Source organism: Oryctolagus cuniculus, chromosome 14, assembly GCF_051225735.1.
Source record: "Oryctolagus cuniculus isolate XC-2025 breed Fujian yellow rabbit chromosome 14, ASM5122573v1, whole genome shotgun sequence".
NCBI classification, from domain to species: domain Eukaryota; kingdom Metazoa; phylum Chordata; class Mammalia; order Lagomorpha; family Leporidae; genus Oryctolagus; species Oryctolagus cuniculus.
The window spans coordinates 54,102,348-54,126,149 of NC_142880.1; the positions used below are offsets into that span (position 1 = coordinate 54,102,348).

Consider the following 23,802-nt stretch of genomic DNA (forward strand, 5'->3'; position numbering starts at 1 on the left):
CAGGGCCCAAGGACCTGGGCCATCCTCCACTGCCTTCCTGGGCCACAGCAGAGAGCTGGACTGGAAGAGGAGCAACTGGAACAGAATCCGGCATCCCGACCAGGACTAGAACCTAGGGTGCCGGCGCTGCAGGCGAAGGATTAGCCTAGTGAGCCGTGGGGCTGGCCATAATCTGTATTTTTAATTTTTATAATAATTTCACAAAACTAAACAAGCGTACCTTTTTTCTTAAGAATATATCTTAAATAATTATGGATGTTATAATTCTTTCTCATTGATTATTTTTTAATTGTTATATGAAGGAAAGACAATAAGGCATAGTGTATTACAGAAAGAATAATCCAAAAGGTATATTTACTCCTTTGCTAACAATTTATCTAATTTTAGAAATGTAAACAAATTCAACATTACTGCATCTATATGTAAACATACACCTGATATATGTGTTTCTATGAATTTTATAAATTTTCCCAATATGGTATTCTTGGTATATTCATGATAAAGAAGCATTGTTCAAGCAACATCACATTTACCAGGCTTGTTAGTCTAAAATAAAAACACAAAGGAACTAAAGCACTACAACTTTAAAGAATAACTATAGAATAATTGAGCATTTTCTGAAGCTTATACATTAGTAATCATTTTATAAATTTGACCTTGTCCTTTATCACTGTATACATATAAATAAGATGACTTTTCCTATAAATGTTGCAAGTCCTGTAGTGATTCAAATGGCTAGTATAAATATAGCAAGAATGGTGCTAGGATGTTCACATATAATTCAAATTGAATACCAACATAAACTTTCATTTCCTCTAAATTTTCTGACCCATAGAGGGGAAAAGAATGTTAAAAGTAAAAACGTTAGAAACACATTTGACACAGAAGAGGCTATTCTTATCACAATACACACATTTCAGCTACCTTTTATCCTAAGAACTTCCTTTTGACATAATGCAAAACTCTGCTTCGTTTCAGCTTTATGCAAAGCTAAAAAAGGAGCCTCTATTTCTAGCCTTGACCAGAAAGTCAGAAAAGAGAATGTGTACTGTGTGAGTCTAGCATTATTCACCATGAAAATGGTCAAGATGAAGCACACATTACCAGGAGTGAAATGACATGAGAGAAAATTAGGATTCACTCATTGGTCATATTGTATCTCCAAGAATACAAACGAAGGTTATAGCCTTGAACACATCATTTTCAAGAGGCAATTTTTTATACTCTGGGGAGTACTAAGCACATCAATGTATTTTCCCTCCCATATTTCATTCCAATGTTAGAGATATAGCTGTTCAGTAGGATCAGTCTCAAATAATGCATTGTGTTCTCAATGCATGAAATTCATTAAATGTAAAATCAGCAGTCAAAAAGAAATAAAGTTTAGAGTGAATCATTTTTATGTAATACATCATTTGTATATGTTGTTAAAATAAATTACATAGCTAAAATGTAGTTTGACAATAGGATTATTTTTTACAATATTTGCTTGTGAAGTTTGATCTCTTTATAATGATCTGTTAGTGCTCTAAAATGTATGTGTCTGTGTGTGTGTGTGCATGTGTTCATGTGGCTGCACTATGCTAAGGACTTTGAGAATATAATTGGAAATGAATTAATTCGCTGTTGCACATGTGTGCACTCAAACACACATACATGTAACTGTGTGATAAGAGAATATAAAAACTTTATAAAACACTTGCTTAATAACAGCACAGAGAAAACTGCAACTACTGCCTGGCAGGTGATAAAATGGCTTATGAAAAGTGACATCAAATGCATATATTTTAAATCTGAACAAAATTTAATTTTCATAGAATAAAGGATATGAATAACTCTTGAGATATGAGAATTAAATTCTAGATTATATGGAGTGATTATGATGTGAATAAGAGTGAATGCCCTGTTGCTAAGGATTTTAAAAGAATGGTCATCTCAACTTACTTGATCACTTTCACAAAAGCCATTAAAATTCTCAAAGAAGATAACATTATGATACATAATTTAGAAAAGAGTATTCTGATAAAATTACAGAAATCTAATTTGAAGGGGTGGAACAGGCAATGAATTAGGAGTAATAGGACCATTTGGGAATCTACTACATGTAAACTGACTCCAAACATTGAGAGACTGATTGCTTACTGTAGCAAAGATGTGGAACCATACATAGGAGTTTGAATAATAATTCAATAGAAGCAGAATAATTGCAAAAGAATAAAATTGACATCAAACTACACTACATCCTTTTATTTTTCTGGAATCACTTTTTCTTTTTTTTTTGTTTTAAATATTTATTTATTTATTTGAAAGAGTCACACAGAGGGAGAAAGAGAGGTCCTCCATCCGCAGGTTCACTCCCCAATTGGCTGCAATGGCCAAAGCTGTGCTGACCCAAAACCAGGAGACAGGAGCTTCTTCTGGGTTTCTCACACAGGAACAGGGGCCCAAGGACTTGAACTGTCTTCTACTGCTTTCCCATACCACAGCAAAGAGCTGGATAGGAAGTGGAGGAGCTGGGACTCCAACCGGTACCCAAATGGGATACTAGCACTGCAGGTGGCAGTTTTACCTGCTATGCCACAGCGCTGGCCCCTGAAATCATCTTTTCATAAATTTTCTTTATGGATACATTTCAGGAACCACATGAGGCAGAGCATCAAAAGACTACTTAATCAGGACTTGTAACACTTGCCCAGAAATTGAAAGAAATCTGTATTCCTACACATTAGTGGCAGAACGAGGTAAGGAGAAGAAACTAAGGAATAAAAAGGATAAGCCTTGGGGCCAGCACTAAGACACAACGTGTTAAGCTGCCATGTATGATAGCATCACAGAGTGCTGGTTCTGGTACCAGCAGCTCCAGTTCTCATGCAACTCCACACTTATGTGCCTGGGAAGGCAGTAGAGGATGGCCCAAATGGTTGGGTCTTTATTATCCATGTGGGCGACCAGGATGGTGTTCTTAGCTCCTGGCTTTGACCTAGCCCAGACCTAGCTACTTCAGTCATTTGAGGAGAGAACCATCAAGATTAAAGATACCACTCTGTCAATCTGCATTTCAGATAGATAAACAAACAAACATCTTTAAAAATAGAGTGCTAAGTATCAATCTCATGATTTCTAATTCTACGAGGTTAATAATAAGTTCATATTTTTATCCAATTTGAAGTGGTCAATCATATCAGTGGGACACTGATTAGTGAGCCAAATGCACAGATACGTTCAAACTGATTATTGAATATGTTATTTATATGGAGTGTGTGTACTCATTCTCTAACTGAAATTTTTACTTCTTGATCAACATCTCCCCATTTCCCCCACCCCTTAGTCCTGTATCTGATATATCTGATACCATGCACACACACATACACACACAGAGAGACACACTCACACATGTCTGGTCTCACTCTTTCACTGGCATGCTGAAGGAATGAGTGCATGTACCCACAATTGCTCTCAGAACAGAACTTACATACTGACCTCAAAGCAATTGAGAGTTGTAAGAAGGAGATCAAGGAGGAGACCACTAAAAACTCCAACAACTAGACTAGCCAGGTACAGACAAAAAGTGGATAGAAAATGTTAATTTATGGCCAGGAATATTGACTTTCCATTTCAAGGTCTGAATTCTTATCCAGAAAGAAAGCAGTGAAGTATAAATTTTATTAATATGCTACAGCACATAAAATATCAAAAAAGAGAGAATCCTTAATATTTATAAGTCACCCTTTGGCTCTCTGAGCACCACCTTGGCAATTGGAAAGAATGAGGGCCTTATGACAAAAAGTGAGGCAAGAAGAAAGTGGTTGATCCATTCTTTTGTGAAAGACCTGTGTGATGTGAAAACATCTGCCATGTTCAATGTTAGAAATATTGAAAGAAAACTCTAGTAATGAGGACTCAGGGAACAAAAGTTGCATTTGATGGCCTCAAGAGTCATGTTTACGAAGTAAGTCTTGCTGATCTACAGAATGGTGAAGTTGCATTTAAAAAATTCAAGCTATTTACTTAAGATGTTCAGAGCAAAAACTATCTAACGTCCATGGCATGGATCTTTCCCATGACAAAATGTGTAGCATGGCCAAAAAATGGCAGACTACGACTTAGGTTCATGTTGATGTCAAGACTACCTATAGTTATTTGTTCCATCTGTTTTGGTTTGGTTTTACTGAAAAACACAAAAATCAGGTACAGGAGAGTCCCTGTTCGCAGCACCAACAGGTCTGCTAAATCTGGGAGATGATGGAACTCATGATGTGGAAGGGGCAGAGAAACTACTTGATATAAGTGCTCAATAAATTGACTCCAATATCATTGAAAGGACATAGAAAAGGCATGCCAGTCTATTTATCCTTGATGTCTTTCCTGTAAGTGTAAAATTGCGGAAGAAGTCCAAGTTTGAATTGGGAAAACTCAGTTTCATGGTGAAAGTAGTAGTTCTGGAAAAGCCACTGAGGATGAGATAGGTTCTAAAGTTGAACAAGTTGATAGAGACGAACCATCAATCCAAGAATCTGTTTGATATTTAATTTAATAAGGACAAATAAAAAGTCTACTTATGAAAACAATAACAAAAAAGAATGATAAGTTACAGTAAGGAATGAATAATGAATTCACACTAATAGCTACGATAGAAAACAGAGAATATTCTACCAAATTAAAAAAAAAAAAACTTAAGCCAGAAATAGTAAACATCAATTTGAAGAAAACAAGAGTATTTATTTTGACTTGACACATTAGAAAAAATTAAATATTACTGTATTACAAGCCTTACTGGTACATGAAACCTGCAAATTGCCATTATACTATTTCTCAAACTCTGACTTGGTATTCATGCTTTTGCCTTCACAAAATTTGACAAGCATATTTATTGAGAACTGCTAAAAGAACTTGACTCAAACAGATGTACAGATATACAAAAAATTGATGCCGGGACACAAACCAAAGAGAAAGGACTATAAACTATGATGCGTTAAATTTCTGATGGTCTATATCTTTACTGGGCTTTCTTACTGCAAGTCCTTTGCAGTTATGAAGGAGAAAGGCTGTATAAATAGAACTGAAGAAGAGAGAAGCAGTCTCAGAGAGAGTTGGAGTCTGACTCCGAGAGAATGGTAAGAAATGAGGTGACAATCACAGGGCGGAGTCAAAGTGCCAGCATCCAAAGTCTCTGTTAATCTCCACACCATTGAGTAGATGTGTAGATTTCACATGTGCAAGATACAACTCCAAGCAACTAAATCGAAAAAGCCATCACAGAGATTAAGGAATTGAGCAGATTTCATCAGCAAGAATCGGAATTTAAGAGTTCAACCATCACCAAGTTAGTGTGGGTCTTCAAATACTTCAGAACATCTGTACAGGTCAATAACGAACACGTCTCAGAATCAATGACAAAGTTAGAATATTTCTGCCATATCATAAAATTGATGTAAACAGAAAGAGGGATAAAACAAATTGGATGAGATATTGATAATTGATTGAAGGGGGTACAGGCATTATTTGCAAGAATTTGAATACCTTCCTCAAAGTTTGGAAGTATTTCAAACTAAAGTCAACAAAAACACACAGGAATAATAATTGGGATGACATTGATGTTTTTAAATTGTTTTGCAGTCTTCTAGTTCCTAAGCATGTTATATTTCTATAATTATTAAGTCATAGTTAACATTTATAGCATTTGCACTTCACATTGAAGCTGCATCCTAGCTTATTCACATTACATTTACACTTCCCTTTGGAAATTTATATTTCTTCACTCATAGTTGTGCTGGCATTTGTGTGGTAAACTATACATTTTTCTAATGAGCTGACCGTTTTATCATATGGTCATTTTATCATATGGCCACTTGGATGGAATTTTTTGTGAAATATCTATTCTGATCTAATAAAATCAAACTATTAGTGTAAAATTAGGTTAAAATGAAAATATATAATTATATTCAAAAGTAAAATAAACAGTGCATCTTCAAGTATATCAGTGTTTCTAATAGTGCCCCTATGGTAATTCCCCACCTAAATCCAAAGTTCTAGCCAAAATCACACATTTTCTGAAATAGGCATGCCATTTTAGTTTGCTTAGCCTCAGACTAGTGAAAATAGGCAAGTTATTCTAAAAGTTTTATGAAAGTAATAAGCAACTGAAAGCTGCGGTGATCTTGGAAACGTGGAACATGTTAGGGAGGCTCACCTGATGAGACTGAAAAATAACAATAATGCTTCTGCAATTGAGACAGTGTAGTATTGACACAGAGTAGACCAAAAGATCAATAAAAGATGAACAGTACAGACAGATGGAGCAATAATTACCAGAGAAAAAGCATGAAAGGTAAAAGGTCCAGTGTAACTAGGTAGAGAAAACATCTTGAAACAAATAACACTGGACCAATTGTAAATCCTCGTGAGAATTTTATGACAGGTAATAATGATAAAGCTATTCCCTCTCAGTGATTCAGAAATCCCACTCTTTAAAAGAAATTGAATCTATATGTGACAATAAAAATGTTTATAATAGCTTTATTTATTAAAGCCACCAAATATTGAAGCACATTGTCAGTAGTAGAATGTGTAAATAAATCATTATATATTTATATAACAAAATAAGGCAGTGATAAGCATTACAAAATATATCTAGTGCTACTACAATGAAGTTTCAAATGGAAATGAGGATTCTATGGGGCACTGAACTAAAGTCACCCTTGTTCACTGGCAAGAAAACCTTCCTGTATTATGCCTGTACTCTGAGATTCTGTGGAAAGCTGAGGGGAACAAACCAGCAGATGGAAGAACTCTCTCTCTCTCTCTCTCTCTCTCTCTCTGCTTCTCCTTCTATATCTGTGTAACTTTGACTTTCAAATAAATACATAAAATCTTTTAGGGGCTGGCGCTGTGGTGCAGCTGGGTTAAAACCCTGGCCTAAAGCGCCAGCATTCCATATGGGCATTGGTTCTATTCCTGGCTGTTCCTCTTCCCATCCAGCTCTCTGCTATGACCCAGAAAAGCGGTGTAAATGGTCCAAGTCCTTGGGCCCCTGCACCCCGGTGGGAGACCTGGAAGAAGCTCCTGGCTCCTGGCTTTGGATTGGCGCAGCTCCAGCCCTTGCGATCATCTGGGGAGTAAACCAGCGGATGGAAGACCTCTCTCTCTGTCTCTACCTCTCTGTAACTCTGTCTTTCAAATAAATAAAATAAATCCTAAAAAAAAATACAAATAAATAAATAAAATCTTTTTTAAAAAAAGGAAGAAATAGTTTAAAATGCTGAATCCTGTGGAAATATTATGAAAACTTACATATATAATTTGATAAACATAGCAATGAACATTTTACACAACATACTATTTTAACAATGATTTAACATTACTTATACTCCAACAAAAACAAAAGAAAAAGATTCACTTGAATTGTAATTACAAGTATGTCTAGGAATAGTTGCAAATCCTAAATCAGCTTGAATTAGTTTAGTCTTTTAATGCTTAATATTAGTTTAAAATTATTTGTAATAAAGACATCATTTAACTAGGCATAATGATCTCCAGTTGCATCCATTTTGTTGCAAATGTCAAGATTTCAAATAACACATTTTTTTTTTTTTTTTTTTTTTTTTTTTTTTTTTTTTTGGCAACGGCCGGAGCTATGCTGCTCCAAAGCCAGGAGCCAGGTGCTTCTTCCTGATCTCCCACGTGGGTGCAGGGCGTAAGCACTTGGGCCATCCTCCACTGCCTTCCCGGCCACAGTAGAGAGCTGGACTGGAAGAGGAGCAATCGGAACTAGAACTCGGTGCCCATATGGGATGCCGGCACGGCAGGCAGAGGATTAACCTATTGTGCCATGGCGTTGGCCCCACAAATACCACATTTTTTCCTTAGTTGTGGTAGTTAATATAGAGAGAATGTATTAGAAAAATTATAATATCTGTTATCCTACACATTTATGTTTTTCTTTTTATAACAATTGTAACTGGTCTTTTTATTGTTGTGTATTTTATAAAACATTCTAGAGTTCATTTTGAAAAAAATGAATTGTTTTGGAGTGAAAGTGATTCTCAAATAAGTAAAGTTTAAGGAGAAAAATGAAAAAAAGTACAATTTGTATAAAATTAGCCTTTCATTCAAAGAATTAAAGAAATTTGGAACAATCAGCAGAGATAAGCTATATATGCTGCAAGAGTATGATTTCAGTATACAATTTTCAGGAAAAGGGAATGTATTTCTAATGAAAGACTTCTATTCTTTACATATTTCACAATGTTGACCTTTCAAGATATAGGTCAGAAAATAGTAAAGATTTTATGAAAAATCTTTTGAAAGTTAATTTTGAGTAAGAACATCATGCCATACATTTGGGGAAAAGAAAAAAGAAAAATAACTCCACATAGATTCTAGCCCCAAAGTTCACTGATTCTAAGAGACAAAATAGCAGACAGATCAGCATAATTGAATTGTGCCATATTAATTAGATCTGAGGTTACATACTTATGGGATCATAGAATAAAGGCTGATGCAACGATTTTGATCAGCTTGAATTCTATTAAATATAAGATATTTTCTAGAACATTTTGCACAAGATATCTGTATTATTTCAGTAGTGTGTGATATGTTTTGAAATTAAAAAAATTAATAAGTAAATTCAAGAAAAACCTAGTTTATGCAGTAGTCCAGTTTAGACATAATACTATATTTGCAATACGAACACTGATAATAAAAATTAAGACAGTATTCTATTATAAAAGTGAGTTTGTATAGAACTCAGTGTGAAATAGGACCTTGTAGAATTGTCCTGATTCTCATTATACTGCTTAATATTTTTCTCATGCATCTGAGTTTTAAATAACCAATCTATAAAGAGAATTTTAGAATGTGATGCATTCATAAATCAGAAGTGGCTGCTGCATGTGCTTTATAATAAGTAATGATATTCTAAAACCTTCATAAAGATATTTTATGGAGATTTTGAAAAACATTAAAATATACTATAAAATTCATCAAACATTCTTCAGTAAATTTGAGTCTTTATTTTTGTCTCTAATTTCTATTCTTGCTATAACTTGGACTCATCAAAGTGCTGTGTCCAAAAAGCCTTAAAGAAAATAGCCCATCCAAGTTCTATATTTTATATATCATTTCAGGATATATTAATATGAAATGCATACATTAGCATATGTAAGTGTAAAGGAGAGCTACTTACATTATGGAACTCAATCAAATATAAACCATACTCCTATCCATTTTGCCTTCAGAACCTGACTTTTCAAGTTTTAGGTAACACATAATTCATTTATAAGCAAGAAAGCAGAACTCAATAAGTTTCAAAATATCCTACTGCTCTACATTCTATGACTATATTTATAATTATTTCAAGCATGGGACATCTAAAAATTTTAACTTAAAAATTAGAAAACTTGAGAGCTAACTCTGTAGCAAAGATATCTTACATTCTTATGGTGGCAGAGGCAATGTTTTGCCAGCAGCTTGCTTGTTCTGTAAAATAGGTGTTAAATACATATTTTTGAGTTAAATGTAATGATCAATAAAGTTGATATGCAAAGTTTTTAATTAATACAAATGTTTTCCTTCAAAAGGAATAAATACTAACTTTACTGTGTATATAAATTGAATACTACACACAATAGATTTGTTTTAACAATCACATGTTAAAATAAAATTGTGAAAATGTGCTAAATTCTCAATATCTGGCATATGAATGAGTATTGACTGTGATAACCAGGGATTCTTTAAGACCTTGATCTCATGTGTAAAAAGAAAAAAAAAAATTGAGTGCACGTGAAGATCCTCTAATTGTGCATTAGGAACATTTGCTATATTTCTTGTTGAAATTATTTTAATTCCATTTGAGCAGTATGATCATCCTAATTAAATAACTCAGTCACATGTGTCACTATATTATTGAGAAGCTAGATAGCAAATTATTGTGACTTTGCAATCCTCTTGAGTAAGAAAATCAATCATATTAAGCAATACTAGCAAACGTCTACTAGTTTCACTCAAAAGTGATCAACTACAAGGATGCAGTTTGACCTGAATGTAACCATTTTTTGTTTTTTTGACAGGCAGAGTGGACAGTGAGAAAGAGAGACAGAGAGGAAGGTCTTCCTTTTCCGTTGGTTCACCCCTCAATGGCTGCTGCGGCTGGCACACCTCACTGATCCGAAGCCAGGAGTCAGGTGCTTCTCCTGTTCTCCCATGTGGGTGCAGAACCCAAGCACTTGGGCCATCATCCACTGCACTCCTGGGCCACAGCAGAGAGCTGGACTGGAAGAGGAGCAACCGGGACAGAATCTGGGGCCCCAACCGGGACTAGAACCCGGTGTGCCAGCACCGTGGGCAGAGGATTAGCCTATTGAGCCACAGCACCAGCGAATGTAACCATTTTTAATGCAACTGTCATCTGGCCTTTTAAGGAATGCTGGTCGTCATCGCAAGTTCTATGATAGGTTCTACAAGGTCATTTAAATGATCCTCTAGGTTTTTCTTACCAGATGTAACCCTCGATTTTCCCTTGTGTAGTGCCTGCAATGTTATCTAAATCCACGACCCGACACCATCAAATTATTACAGAACATCGGAGAAACCTTGCAAGATATAGGCACAGGCAAAGACTTCTTGAAAAAGATCCCAGAGGCACAGGCAGTCAAAGCCAAAATTAACACTTGGGATTACATCAAATTGAGAAGTTTCTGTACTGCAAAAGAAACAGGAAAATGAAGAGGCAACCAAAAGAATGGGAAAAATATTTCCAAATTATGCAACCGATAAAGAATTAATAACCAGAATATACAAAGAGATCAAGAAACTCCAACACAACAAAACAAACAACCAATTTAAGAGATGGGCCAAGGGCCTAAATAGATGTTTTTCAAAAGAGGAAATTCAAATAGCTAACAGACACATGAAAAAATGTTCTGGATCACTAGCCATCTGGGAAATGAAAAATAAAAACCACAATGAGGTTTAACTTTGCCCAGGTTAGAATGCCTTACATACAGAAACCTACCTACAACAGATGCTGGTGAGGATGTGCGGAAAAAGGGACACTAACCCATTGTTGGTGGGAATGCAAACTTGTAAAGCCACTATGGAAGTCAGTCTGGAGATTCCTTAGAATTCGGAATACAACCCTATCATACAACCCAGCCATCCCACTTCTTGGAATTTACCCAAAGGAAATTAAACTGGCAAATAAAAGAGCTGTCTGCACCTCAAGGTTTATTGCAGCTCAATTCACAATAGCTAAGACATGGAATCAACCTATACAGTAGTAAAAAAAAAAAAAATGAAATCCAGTCATTTGCAACAAGATGGAAGAATCTGGAAAACATCACGCTGAGTGTGAAATAAGCCAGTCCCAAAGGGACAAATATCATATGTTCTCCCTGATCGGTGACAACTAACTGAGCACCTAAAAGGAAACCTGTTGAAGTGAAATGGACACTATTAGAAACAGTGACTTGATCAGCCCTTGTCCTGACTGTTGGGGAACGATTTACTATTTTATTCCTTTTAGTATTTTTTGTTCTACTTAACACCATTGGTTGAACTCTTTAATTAACACACAATTATTCTTAGGTGTTTAAATTTAACTGAGAAGTTATCCCTGTTAAATATAAGAGTGGGAATAAGAGAAGGAGGAGATGTACAGTTCGGCACATGCTCAATAGGACTTACCCCTAATGGTAGATTTAGAAACGTGCCAGGGGATTCGAATTCAGTCCCATCAAGGTTGCATGTACCATTGCCATCTCACTAGTCAAAGTGATCAGTTTCATTTCATAATTGATCATAATGATAAGATTTAGAGTCAAAGGGATCACATAAACAAGACTAGTGTCTGCTAATACTAACTGATGGAATTAGAAAGGAGAGAACGATCTAACATGGGAAGTGGAATACACAGCAGACTCATAGAATGGCAGGTGTCCTAAATAGCACTCTGTCCTCAGAATCAACCATTAACGCATTTGGATCTGGCTGAAGAGCTCATGAGAGTATTTCAGACATGGAAAGCCAAGAAGACACTGTGGTAAAAAAAAAAAAAAAAAAAAAAAAAAAAAGAGCTAAATGAAAGATCTCTATGAGTGAGATCCCAGCAGAAAGAACGGGCTATCAAAGAAGGAGGTACCTTTCTCTGAAGGGAGGAGAGAACTTCCACTTTAGGACTTGTCTAAATAAGATTATAGTTGGTGAACTCAAAAGGCTTCCATAGCCTTGGCAGCTCGTGACAAGAGCCTTGGGTGATTACTGATGTCATTAATAAGAGTGTCAGTTGTTAAATCAACAACAGGAGTCACTGTGCATTTACTCCCTATGTGGGATCTCTGTCCTTAATGTGATGTACTAGGTTAATTAACAGTAAAACTGCTACTAAAATAGTACTCTATACTTTGTGTGTCTGTGTGGGATACTACTCTGTAAATTCACTTTGTAAATACTAAGTAGATCTTCTGATCTTCTGTATATAAAGATAATTGAAAATGAGGCCGGCACCACAGCTCACTAGGCTAATCCTCCGCCTGTGGTGCTGGCACACCGGGTTCTAGTTCCATTCAGGGTGCTGAATTCTGTCCCGGTTGCCCCTCTTCCAGGCCAGCTCTCTGCTGTGGCCAGGGAGTGCAGTGGAGGATGGCCCAAGTGCTTGGGCCCTGCACCCCATGGGTGACCAGGATAAGTACCTGGCTCCTGCCATTGGATCAGCGCGGTGCGCCAGCCGCAGCGCGCCGGCCGCGGCGGCCATTGGAGGGTGAACCAACGACAAAGAAAGACCTTTCTCTCTGTCTCTCTCTCTCACTGTCCACTCTGCCTGTCAAAAAAAAAAAAAGATAATTGAAAATGAATCTTTATGTAGAATGGGTTTGGAGAAGGAGTGGGAGATGGGATGGTTGTGGGTGAGATGGAGGTTATCGGGGGGGGGGGGAGCTGCTATAATCCAAAAGTTATAATTTGGAAATTTGTATTTATTAAATGAAAGTTAAAAAATATTTCTTGAGAAGTCTTAATGTACTTAGATTAGCATGGGCCACTTTTAGCTCCAGAACCCTTTCTCTCTGCCTCCTACCAAAGGAATCTGCTATCTGAGACCATGTTCTGTCCATAAATACACCCCAACACCCAATAAATAACATTCTACATAATATTGAATTTGTCCTATTTATTTGGACTCTTGGCCCCTTCTACTTCTAGCAGACACTTTCCATACACCGGATATTCCCCAAACGCCAGGCAACTGTCAGATTTCATTACGATATAAAATAAAGCTTGCTATTAATCATTATGATGATGTGTCTCTCTTTTATTGTATGTATCTGAGATGGCATAAAGAAAATGTCTACATTATTTCCTTATAAAACATCAACTTAATTTATTTTCTTGTACTTCTTATAACTGTGACAAACGAAAATGAACAATCCAGACTTGTAGTCCACCCATAACTAATTTTTACAAGATGTTTTGACCGTGTGTTCATATTCCAAGCTAAACTAGCTTTTTCTATTACTTTGTATTACTTGATATGTAATGCCACCTTCTCGGGTTTGTCTATATACACAATTTTACCAACATTTTACTGACTTCATTTCACAGTGGCAGGCCACTCAAATCTCACAAAATATCAAAAATATACAATTAAAGAAACCTTAATGACAATTTATTTTAAACTAGCAAGAACATGATATTTGGATGGTTTAAATCATTTATAAGTATTATATAGTTACTGAATGACACAATTAGTACTGAATCCTATAAATTGTTTGTGTATATGAATATATATATTTTATTAAATTTTGCTGCTACTATTCTATTTGTTCTAAGACTACTTTGTCTAAATCTAGAAGCAAACTCTTGCCGGCGCCGTGGCTCAATAGGCTAATCCTCCACCTTGCGGCGCCGGCACACCGGGTTCTAGTCCCGGTTGGGGCGCCGGATTCTGTCCCGGTGGCCCCTCTTCCAGGCCAGCTCTCTGCTATGGCCAGGGAGTGCAGTGGAGGGTGGCCCAGGTGCTTGGGCCCTGCACCCCATGGGAGACCAGGAAAAGCACCTGGATCCTGGCTCCTGCCATCGGATCAGCGTGGTGCGCCGGCTGCAGCGGCGGCCATTGGAGGGTGAACCAACGGCAAAGGAAGACCTTTCTCTCTCTGTCTCTCTCTCTCACTGTCCACTCTGCCTGTCAAAAAAAAAAAAAAAAAAAAAAAAAAAAGATAGAAGCAAACTCTAGCTTTTACCTTCAAAGATTATGTTACCATTTTATTTAAGCAAGTTTATATTATCCACAACTATTATGGTTCTAACGATTTTCTATGAAACCTACCTTCTATAGAATGAAGAAAAAACCGTAAAGATCTCTTTCCATTAGAAGCCACCTATCCCTTTACCACTATGCTGCATGGTGCATATGGCCAACTTTTGCTTCACAGAGGATTTCACAGTGCAGTGAATCCTGGAAGAATAGGTTCGGGTTTTCTCAGAGCAACCAGAGGCAACAGGGTCAAAAGACAATATGTAGCCAGCGCTGCAGCTCAATAGGCTAATCCTCTACCTAGCAGCGCAGGCACACCGGGTTCTAGTCCCGGTCGGGGCACCGGATTCTGTCCTGGTTGTCACTCTTCCAGGCCAGCTCTCTGCTGTGGCCAGGGAGTGCAGTGGAGGATGACCCAAGTGCTTGGGCCCTGCACCCCATGGGAGACCAGGAGAAGCACCTGGCTCCTGCCATCAGATCAGCGCGGTGTGCCGCAGCGGCCATTGGAGGGTGAACCAACGGCAAAGGAAGACCTTTCTCTCTGTCTCTCTCTCACACTGTCCACTCTGCCTCTAAAAAAAAAAAAAAAAAAGACAATCTGTGTGCTGTTCAAGAAATCAAATCTTTGTCAGAAGGCATGCCTTTGACCTAGTTTAAAGGTTTGATGAGACTCTGTATATTCAAATGAAAAATGATGTCAAAAGCAGAGATCAAGTTATGGGAAAGTGTACGGCTGCTTAATAACTTAATAAATGCTAAGGAGTGGTGGGAAATCATCTTTTATAGTGGCATATCGAAGGCAAGGGCTTATAACAAAACATAGATAGCACTTTATTTTTCTTTCAAAGAGCAATTTGACCTTTTTGGTTGATTTTTCTCTTTAATACACATATTAGTTTTAATTGAAAATATACAAGTAGTTGACAAAAAATTTTGGTTTGATTATTCTTATTTGACAAAGCAATCTGATTATAACAATTAATTTTCCATTTTGGCTAATTATATGGTTGTCTAGGAAGAATACACTAAAAACCAAATACATTAAAAAAGAAGTCCATCTTCCAAGATAAATAGAAATCTATTTTATCAAAAATAATTTAATGAAACTGTGCACAATTTTAGTAATTGTTTATATAACTTTTTATAGAACTAATTATAGATTAAACAAGATTATAAAAAGACTTAAAGTACATTGTATATTATAAAATGTCAGTGTATATATTGTGGACATTTTATGAATTAATGCACATGCTTTTAAGACAAGTACTTTTTTGTTTTCCGCTGCAATTAAATGCTTGTAGTAGAGCCTTAACTGCCTTAAGGAAAAAAGATCTTTTTTCTTCTGTAGCTGTTCTTCTGCATCTGTGAATCTCCGAGGATGAAACCATCTCTGCAAGGTTGTGTGACCTCTTCGTACCTTTGTATGCTACCTTAGAAAAGAAATCATAAGGCAATTGCAAGTCCTTAGACATAAATGCTTGCTCACTGAACTTGAAATATCCCAATATTAGTTATTGACTGTACTGTGAAAAGTAACAATAAATGAAGGATGTCGGAGGATGTCATGTGCATAACCTGATGAAAAATAATAGGGAAAAAGAATCAGAAAGTGAACTGGATAGGGCAGAGTGAGCATGACCTCTGAACCTGAAGAAAGAGAGATCAAAAGCACACGAAATAATAGGCTTCTGATAAAGGAGATTGCATTTAAAAAAAAATATATATATATATAGCCCCACATACAGAATGCAGAAATGGATCAGGATTTGGGCAATTTCCCAGAATAAATATACTTCTGTTTGGAAACTACAGACAAAACCTTTGCACTAGCAAGAATTTTTGGTTTTTCATTTTTGGCCTATTCTAACATATTTGCTTTATGTTTTTGGGGAATCAAAAAATACTCAAACTGTCACAATCACTTCTTGTATTCATGCCTACAGTCAAGGAAAACAAATATATGACTGTGAATATGTTATTCTCAACATTGAAAGTACTTTGGCATTGACTGTAAATTAGGGATAATCAGGATAATCATGGTGAGCCGATGAATCTGATCATAGAATAGTATAAATGAGATGGATAAGGGGTAATAGGTAAGCAGAAAGTAGTGAAAATCAGAAATACCACGCAGCTAAAGAAAGCAGAGGAGGAGGTGAATTAAACAAAGAGATTCTGTAAATACTAAAGAGGGAAAAGGACAGAGGTAATGAACCAGACTGATCCTGAACAAAAGTAGGGAGTTACCTATTCTTTGTTACTGTTTAGTGCCGACTGCTAATGAGATACCATGTTGCTGTTAATAACATTGAATTATGTCCTCATAGATTGTGTCTTCTTTCTCCTTTTTGCTTTTCTTCTTCCTTATGCCTTGAACATTCTAGTCTAGATTACAGGCAGGGGGTTCAGCTTGGCTGATCTTAAAACAGAAGCATCTAGAAGCACTCTATTTCTCAGAGTATATTATTGTTAATTATCATGAACTAGTCATCAATAGGTACCAATACATTTTAGAAACTGTTGGTATACTAAAATTGCATTTTGTTTTGCACTACAACACACTGGGGTATTTACTCAGTATTTCAAATTGAATTTCAAGGAAAACTCTTTTCTATTGAGTACATACCCAGGCAATTAAACATAGCTGCTTGATTAACAGTGCATCAATAATAGCATTTTATAATGTACCATATAACTCATTGTATTTTGATGTTTATATACCAGTTTACAATAAACATTGTCATATATCATATTCCCCACCACAGTCTGCTGAAAAAATTGATAGACTATGATATTTAAACATATTTAGTGAAAGATGTTAATAATTATTGGTTATATGGAAAGTTGCTATAGAATAGCTATCACTTTCAACTTCTAAATTGAGCACATAAAAATCTTACCTTGCCTACATATTGTGTGTCTGTACCAGTGTACTCTTCCAACAAGAAGAACTGATTCCACATCCACCCACGCTTGGTGCGACGCAACATTTTATCAGCATCTTTTGTCAGACCTACTATCCTTTGGCTTGGTAAATGACTGTTAGCCTTGTCTTGGAATGGGATGGTGTCAACTGTATGGAACAGATACATCCAGATGAATAATGGTAGGCAATGATAAGTCCTCATTATCTGTGGCTTCTGCAGGATGTCAAATTCAATGTATTGTCTCTTTCTCCTAAGGAGCAGGGGAAGAAAAATGGTTTTACTAGGTTGAATTTCATTTTCACAAAGCATGTAAGCTGAAAAAATACCTTATTGTAAATGTTATTTAAATTTTATAAATAATATGTATACACTATTTTCCTATGTTATATCAGTGAGTTATCATTAAAAAGTCAGCAGGACATACACATAGATAAATATCAAAAGTAAACTAAAGGTGAACTTAACATTTGACTATAAGATTACTGCAGGGTACTTCAAAATTTCATAGAAAATGTAATCCATATTTTAGTTTAGTGTAAAAATTAAAATCCATGCTTATGGAGAGGGTCTTCAAAAAGTTCATAGAAATGTATTTTATAAAAAAGCTATGCATAGATTTCAAAAATGCTCCAAAACAAGTGTATCTTTTAATCCAACTTTTGTTTTAAAAGTACTCTCATCATTATTTTCATGTAAATATGTTTGTTAACTCAAAATACAAAATATTTTAAAAATAAATGACCTCTATGGTATACCAATTATCACGCTGAATGTTCCAAGGTGCTTAAAACTAATGAAAGTGTGGCTAGGATTGTGACGCAGCAGGTAAAGCCACTACCTGCGACTCTGGAAACGTATGTGGGCGCTGGTTCATGTCCCCGCTGCTCCACGTTGCTTCAGCTGCATGCTAATGGCCTGGAAAAATCAATGGTAGATGGCCCAAGTGTGAGACCTGAATGAAGTTCCAGGATTCAGCCTGGCCCAGCCATAGCCATTGCAGCCATCTGTGGAGTGAACTATCAGATAGAGATGTCTGTCTCTCCCTCTCTCTTTATAATTCTGACTTTAGAATAAATAAATTAATATTTAATTAAAACAATAAAAGTAAAATTTTAATAAAATATTAATAAACTTTAAAGAACACTGGTTTCTTCCCATAAGCTACCAATTTTGTACAAACTGTTGGTTCCTTTGTCTCCTCCTTCTTTTACTTCATTTCTCCTCCTGCTGTTTTTTCTCCCTCCTCCTCTTCTTCCTCTCTCTCCGTCTGTTCCTTCTCCTTATCCAAAAGGTTGAAATTTGGCCTCAAGGCAAGTGAAATAATGCTATATATACTAAGGGTTGTGCCTCATAATACCTAGCACCATGTTGATCCTTTATAACTGATAACTATATTTTTCAAATTATTTATTGATTAGGTCGCTCAAATTTATTTAAGATTGAGAGTATCTGCTGTAAAGGGAAATATTGTTCAGACTAATTTTTAAAAAGCACACCTTTGTATATTAAAATAATAAGAAAAATAAAGAATGTACAAAATGGGTATTGTAAAATTAGGTATGATGATTTAACTATGGTGTAATTTCATTCAGAATTTTGAAATGATGTCTCCCTTTTGAGGTAAAAAGTTGGTTATTCTAGAATTAAAATTATAAGAAGTCATTTGATATTTCAGAAAGCAGACTTATTTGTTATTAAATTGGTTTTGAGTTTCATAATAGTTTAAGGGTGTGAGATGTTGATGATCTTTTTAAGCAATAAAAGCCCATCTTAAATCAGTATTGTGAACAAAGAGCATTGGATTATAAAATAAAACTAAGATTAGAAAGGAAAGAGAAAAGAAACAAAAAAGTAACTGGTCACTTTCTGATCATGAAAGTTGAAAGTATGGCCTTGAAAAGTATATTTTCTCCCTTCCCCACTCCCAACAGTTTATCTTCTTTTACCTTTACTAAACCTCTTCAGCATAACGGACAATATGAGTTTAATATCTCCTGAGTTCAGATTTAACATTTTCCATTTTGGAGAAGTAACTGACAGTCTTTTCTAACATGAGTATAAAAATTTTGAGGAATTTTTTTGTTTCTAAGATATCTAGCCTAACACATATACTTGATGCTGCACCAATCTGTAGATTTGCTAATGGAGCTACCAAAGCATAAAGGACAAAATAAGGCTCTAGCTTGGCTTTATCCCTTACGATCATGAGCCTGTGGGATATTTACCCACCTCCTTGGTATCAGTCTATCAATAATAGGAGAATATTTACTATTTGACTCACAAAGTATTGTTTTAGTATTATCTGTAATTTTTATCAGTATGAAATAATATTCACTTTTTCTATAAGTTTTTTTTCTACACAACACCATATACCTATAAGACAACTGAGACCTAAAGCATTTCAATATCAAGACAAATCTGATACTGATGATAAGTATTGAAATTGTCATTCAGAACCATAAACTTAAACATTATTCCTTTCACATAAGATAATGCATGTAAAATAGTTAACATATTATGTGCTAGCACACAACTCACCATGTTAGCAATATCATCATCATCTGTCATAATAATAATTCTCTTCACCTTTTTTATTTTTTAAAGATTTATTTTATTTATTTGAAAGACAGAGTTACAGAGAAAGGTAAAGCCAGAGAGAAAGCCTTCCATCCACTGGTTCACTCCCCAAACAGCTGCAACAGTCAGAGCTGAACAGATCAAAAGGCAGAGGCCAAGAGCTTCCTCCAGTTCTCCCGCTCAAGTACAGGGTCCCAAGAACTTGGGCCATCCTCCACTGCTTTCCCAGGACATAACAGGAAGCTGGATAGGAAGTGGAGCATCTGGGACTCAAACTGGCATACATATGGGTTGCTGGCACTGAAGGCTAGGACTTTAACCCACTGCATCATGATACCTTCCCCTATCTTCACCTTCATCAACCTCTTCATCCCACTGGTTGGTCCTACAATAGCCTTAGAAATGTCCAACACAGCAGAAAGGAGACTGGTGATTGATGAGTGATTTTATAGCTTATTTCTTTGAGGTAGAACTACTGACTGCCCAGCACATTAAGATGTGCAAACTGATTTGCATAATTATTATATTTTAAATTATCTTACTTATCATAATACATATATAGGGTTACAAATGCACTCCAAAATAAGAAAAAGTCATATCATTTGCTGACTCTGAAATCTCAGAACATGTTAGTTATTATATTAACAATTTCGTGGCTATTCATAATCCTAAAATGTATAAGACAATTTATAAAGAAGGAGATAAATACATAGCAGAAATCAACAATGTCAAATAGTGTTCAGAAAATACATAATGCAAAAGTAACATGCAGTGGCCACTGGTCCAGATTGCAGATTAGCAATGGTGCAGTGGTAAATGAACAGCCAGAGAATCTAAAGTTACAATACTGATCTCACTTTGGTAAAATACAGCAATCTCACAAGCAACCACCCTGATCACCCTATTTTCTTTGTGCTGGAAGAATTTCCTCCAGGCATTGATCTTGCGGATAATCTTGCAAGAGAAGCCAGAGAGCACTCTTCAAATCCTGGGATGTCTTCTAACTGTGATGTACACTGTGTGTGGAATATAGGCTTTGAGAAAACAAACATCCATCTATGCTGGAGGGAGCCAGAGACAGGAAGAATGATGCAAGACTTTATAAGCTAGAGTGAAAAAGTCACATTTAGTTTCAGTGTAATCATCATTGATAAATCTTAGCACAATGTGTATAGAAATGGTGATTATGGTTGTTGACTGGAAAATAGGTTAGAGGTCAGGGAGGGACCATGGTTAAGGGAGAACTCAATTAGAGTCCACTGCAGTAATCCAGAAAGAAATGATGATGTCATATAGAGAAGTGGCCAGGACACTGATAAATTCATCAGAATCTTTTTGATTTTTTAATATTGCCATGTACACTTTGCAATTTTTATATGCCTTTATTTCTAATGATTGGCACATCAAACTATCTGTACAACTTTCCTTGGCTATGGAAGCCACTTTACCCAAATGTGCAGGGGCCTGAAGTTCTCATACTTCCACAAGCATCTGTAGAATCCTTTATCCAGTACCTAACAGCTGAAGAAGTGTGCAGTGTGAAAATTCACACGTTATTTACAACCTAGAGCTTCCTTACAGAGTCATGCTTTGATTCTTTATAATTTCTTTTTTTTTAAACTTTTATTTAATGAATATAAATTTCCAAAGTACAGCTTATGGATTACAATGGCTTCCCCCCCATAACGTCCCTCCCACCCACAACCCTCCCCTTTCCCACTCCCTCTCCCCTTCCATTCACATCAAGATTCATTTTCGTTTCTCTTTATATACAGAAGATCAGTTTAGCATATATTAAGTAAAGATTTCAACAGTTTGCTCCCACACAGAAACATAAAGTGAAAAATACTGTTTGAGTACTAGTTATAGCATTAAATCACAATGTACAGCACACTAAGGACAAAGATCCTACATGAGGAGTAAGAGCACAGTGACTCCTGTTGTTGACTTAACAAATTGACACTCTTGTTTATGGCATCAGTAATCAACCTAGGCTCTTGTCATGAGCTGCCAAGGCTATGGAAACCCCCTGAGTTCACCGACTCTGATCATATTTAGACAAGGCCATGGTCAAAGTGGAAGTTCTCTCCTCCCTTCAGAGAAAGGTACCACCTTCTTTGATGGCCCATTCTTTCCACTGGGATCTCACTCGCAGAGATCTTTCATTTAGGTGTTTGTTTTTTGTTTTTTGTTTTTTGTTTTTCCCCAGAGTGTCTTGGCTTTCCATGCCTGAAATACTCTCATGGGCATTTCAGCCGGATCCGCATGCCTTAAGGCTGATTCTGAGGCCAGAGTGCTGTTTAGGACATCTGCCATTCTATGGGTCTGCTGTGTATCTCACTTCCCATGTTGGACCATTCTCTCCCTTTTTGATTCTATCAGCTAGTATTTGCAGACACTATTCTTGTTTATGTGATCCCTTTGGTTCTTAGTCCTATCATTATGATCAATTGTGAACAGAAATTGATCACTGGGACTAGTGAGATGGCATTGGTACATGCCACCTTGATGGGATTGAATTGGAATCCCCTGGTATGTTTCTAACTCTACCGTTTGAGGTAAGTCAGCTTGGGCATGTCCCGAATTGCACATCTCTTCCCTCTCTTATTCCCACTCTTATATTTAACAGTGATCACTTTTCAGTTAAATTTTAGCACTTAAGAAGAATTGTGTATTGATTACAGTATTCAACCAAAAGTATTAAGTAGAACAAACAAAAAAAAATACTAAGAGGGATAACATATCAAGTTGCTCATCAACAGTCAGGGTGAGGGCTGATCAAGTCACCGTTTCTCATAGTGTATGTTGAAATCCTTACTTCCAAAGTGATGGTATTAGAAGGTAGAACCCTTGGGTGGTGGTTATGACTAGATCAGTTCATGAGGAGAGAGCCTCTTAAAATGGAGTTAAAAGGCCATGTAGGGACTCAAGTCTTTTCTGTTGCGGCTATGTGAGGATACAATGAGAAAACAGTGCCTATAAATCATAAGGAATGTCCTCATCAGATGTTATATCTGCTGAAGTTTTTAGCTTGGATGTCTCAGTTTCCAGAAATGTGAAAAATAAATGTTTCTTCTATAAACCACCCACTATGGCATTTTGCTAGAGCAGTCAGAATTGACTAAAACAGATACTGTTCCACACGCAGCCATCTGAAGGCTTCTTTTCTGTGCTTTAAATACTTGCTCCATCCAGGGTCTTTGCCTTCATTATTTACACGTGAACCTAGATCACTCTTACCTAGCTCGTCCATAGCTATCTCCTCCTCATTTTGCAGTTTCTGTACCATATTATGTTTCTTGGGAAATCTCTAAACAACCTTTTGAAAAATACCTAACCCCATTTCCATCTGGACTTCTATCATTCATGTGATCTATTTATTTCTGTCACTTGAATTGCCATCACCTTTAGATCACTTTCATTTTGTGCACTGTATGTTAATCAATCATTTTTCTAAATTACAATATAGTGTATTGTAAAACACTGTTTCTTGCAAAAAAATAGTGACACATACTAGGGACTTAATAATTGTTTGGTTAATGTCAAATATTGTTTGTATTTTGAGTTTGAGATCACAGAGTGACTTTATTTCCCATTATAAAAACAAGATAATAGAGAAATGAAAGTGTTGATCTGGGAGAAAATATATATATGAAAAAATTCAGAATACTTTCCGCTAAAAAATAAAATAAAATTACAATAACATGAGTAATTCACAAAAATTCACATAACATACAATTAAGCATGAACTTCACAACTTGATTGGTATAAGCTATAGAATGCTTGAATTGTATGGCATTTTGATTAAATAGATTAAATAACTCTTGTTTTCTGCATAATTTTTCATATATTGTTTTCACATTTAACGAACATTAGTGCAACCCTCCTATGGCCAATATAACACCTGCAGATTTTTCTGCTCTTAGATAAAAGTGTACATTCCAAAAGGTTTTCTGCTGCATTTGATTGCAAAGTTAGCAAGCTTTGATCCCATAGGGTTTATTAAAAATTCTTTATATCCTTTATTCATTCACTTGCAACAAGCTGATTACT

The 23,802-nt window shown here is 36.0% G+C and overlaps 1 protein-coding gene across 2 annotated transcripts in view; it reads right to left on the minus strand.

Annotated features, from left to right (window-relative positions):
* The window catches only part of CDH9 (cadherin 9), a 148,421-nt gene that overhangs the window by 81,106 nt on the left and 43,513 nt on the right, over positions 1 to 23,802 (minus strand). Inside the window, exon 2 of one of the 2 annotated variants that reach the window (XM_002714092.6) lies at positions 17,146 to 17,422. In XM_002714092.6, coding sequence (XP_002714138.2) covers positions 17,146 to 17,373 — 228 coding nt within the window. In that variant the 5' untranslated portion in view covers positions 17,374 to 17,422. Of the gene's footprint in view, positions 1 to 17,145; positions 17,423 to 23,802 lie in introns of those variants that run through there. The other variant, XM_089313133.1, reaches the window with a different exon arrangement.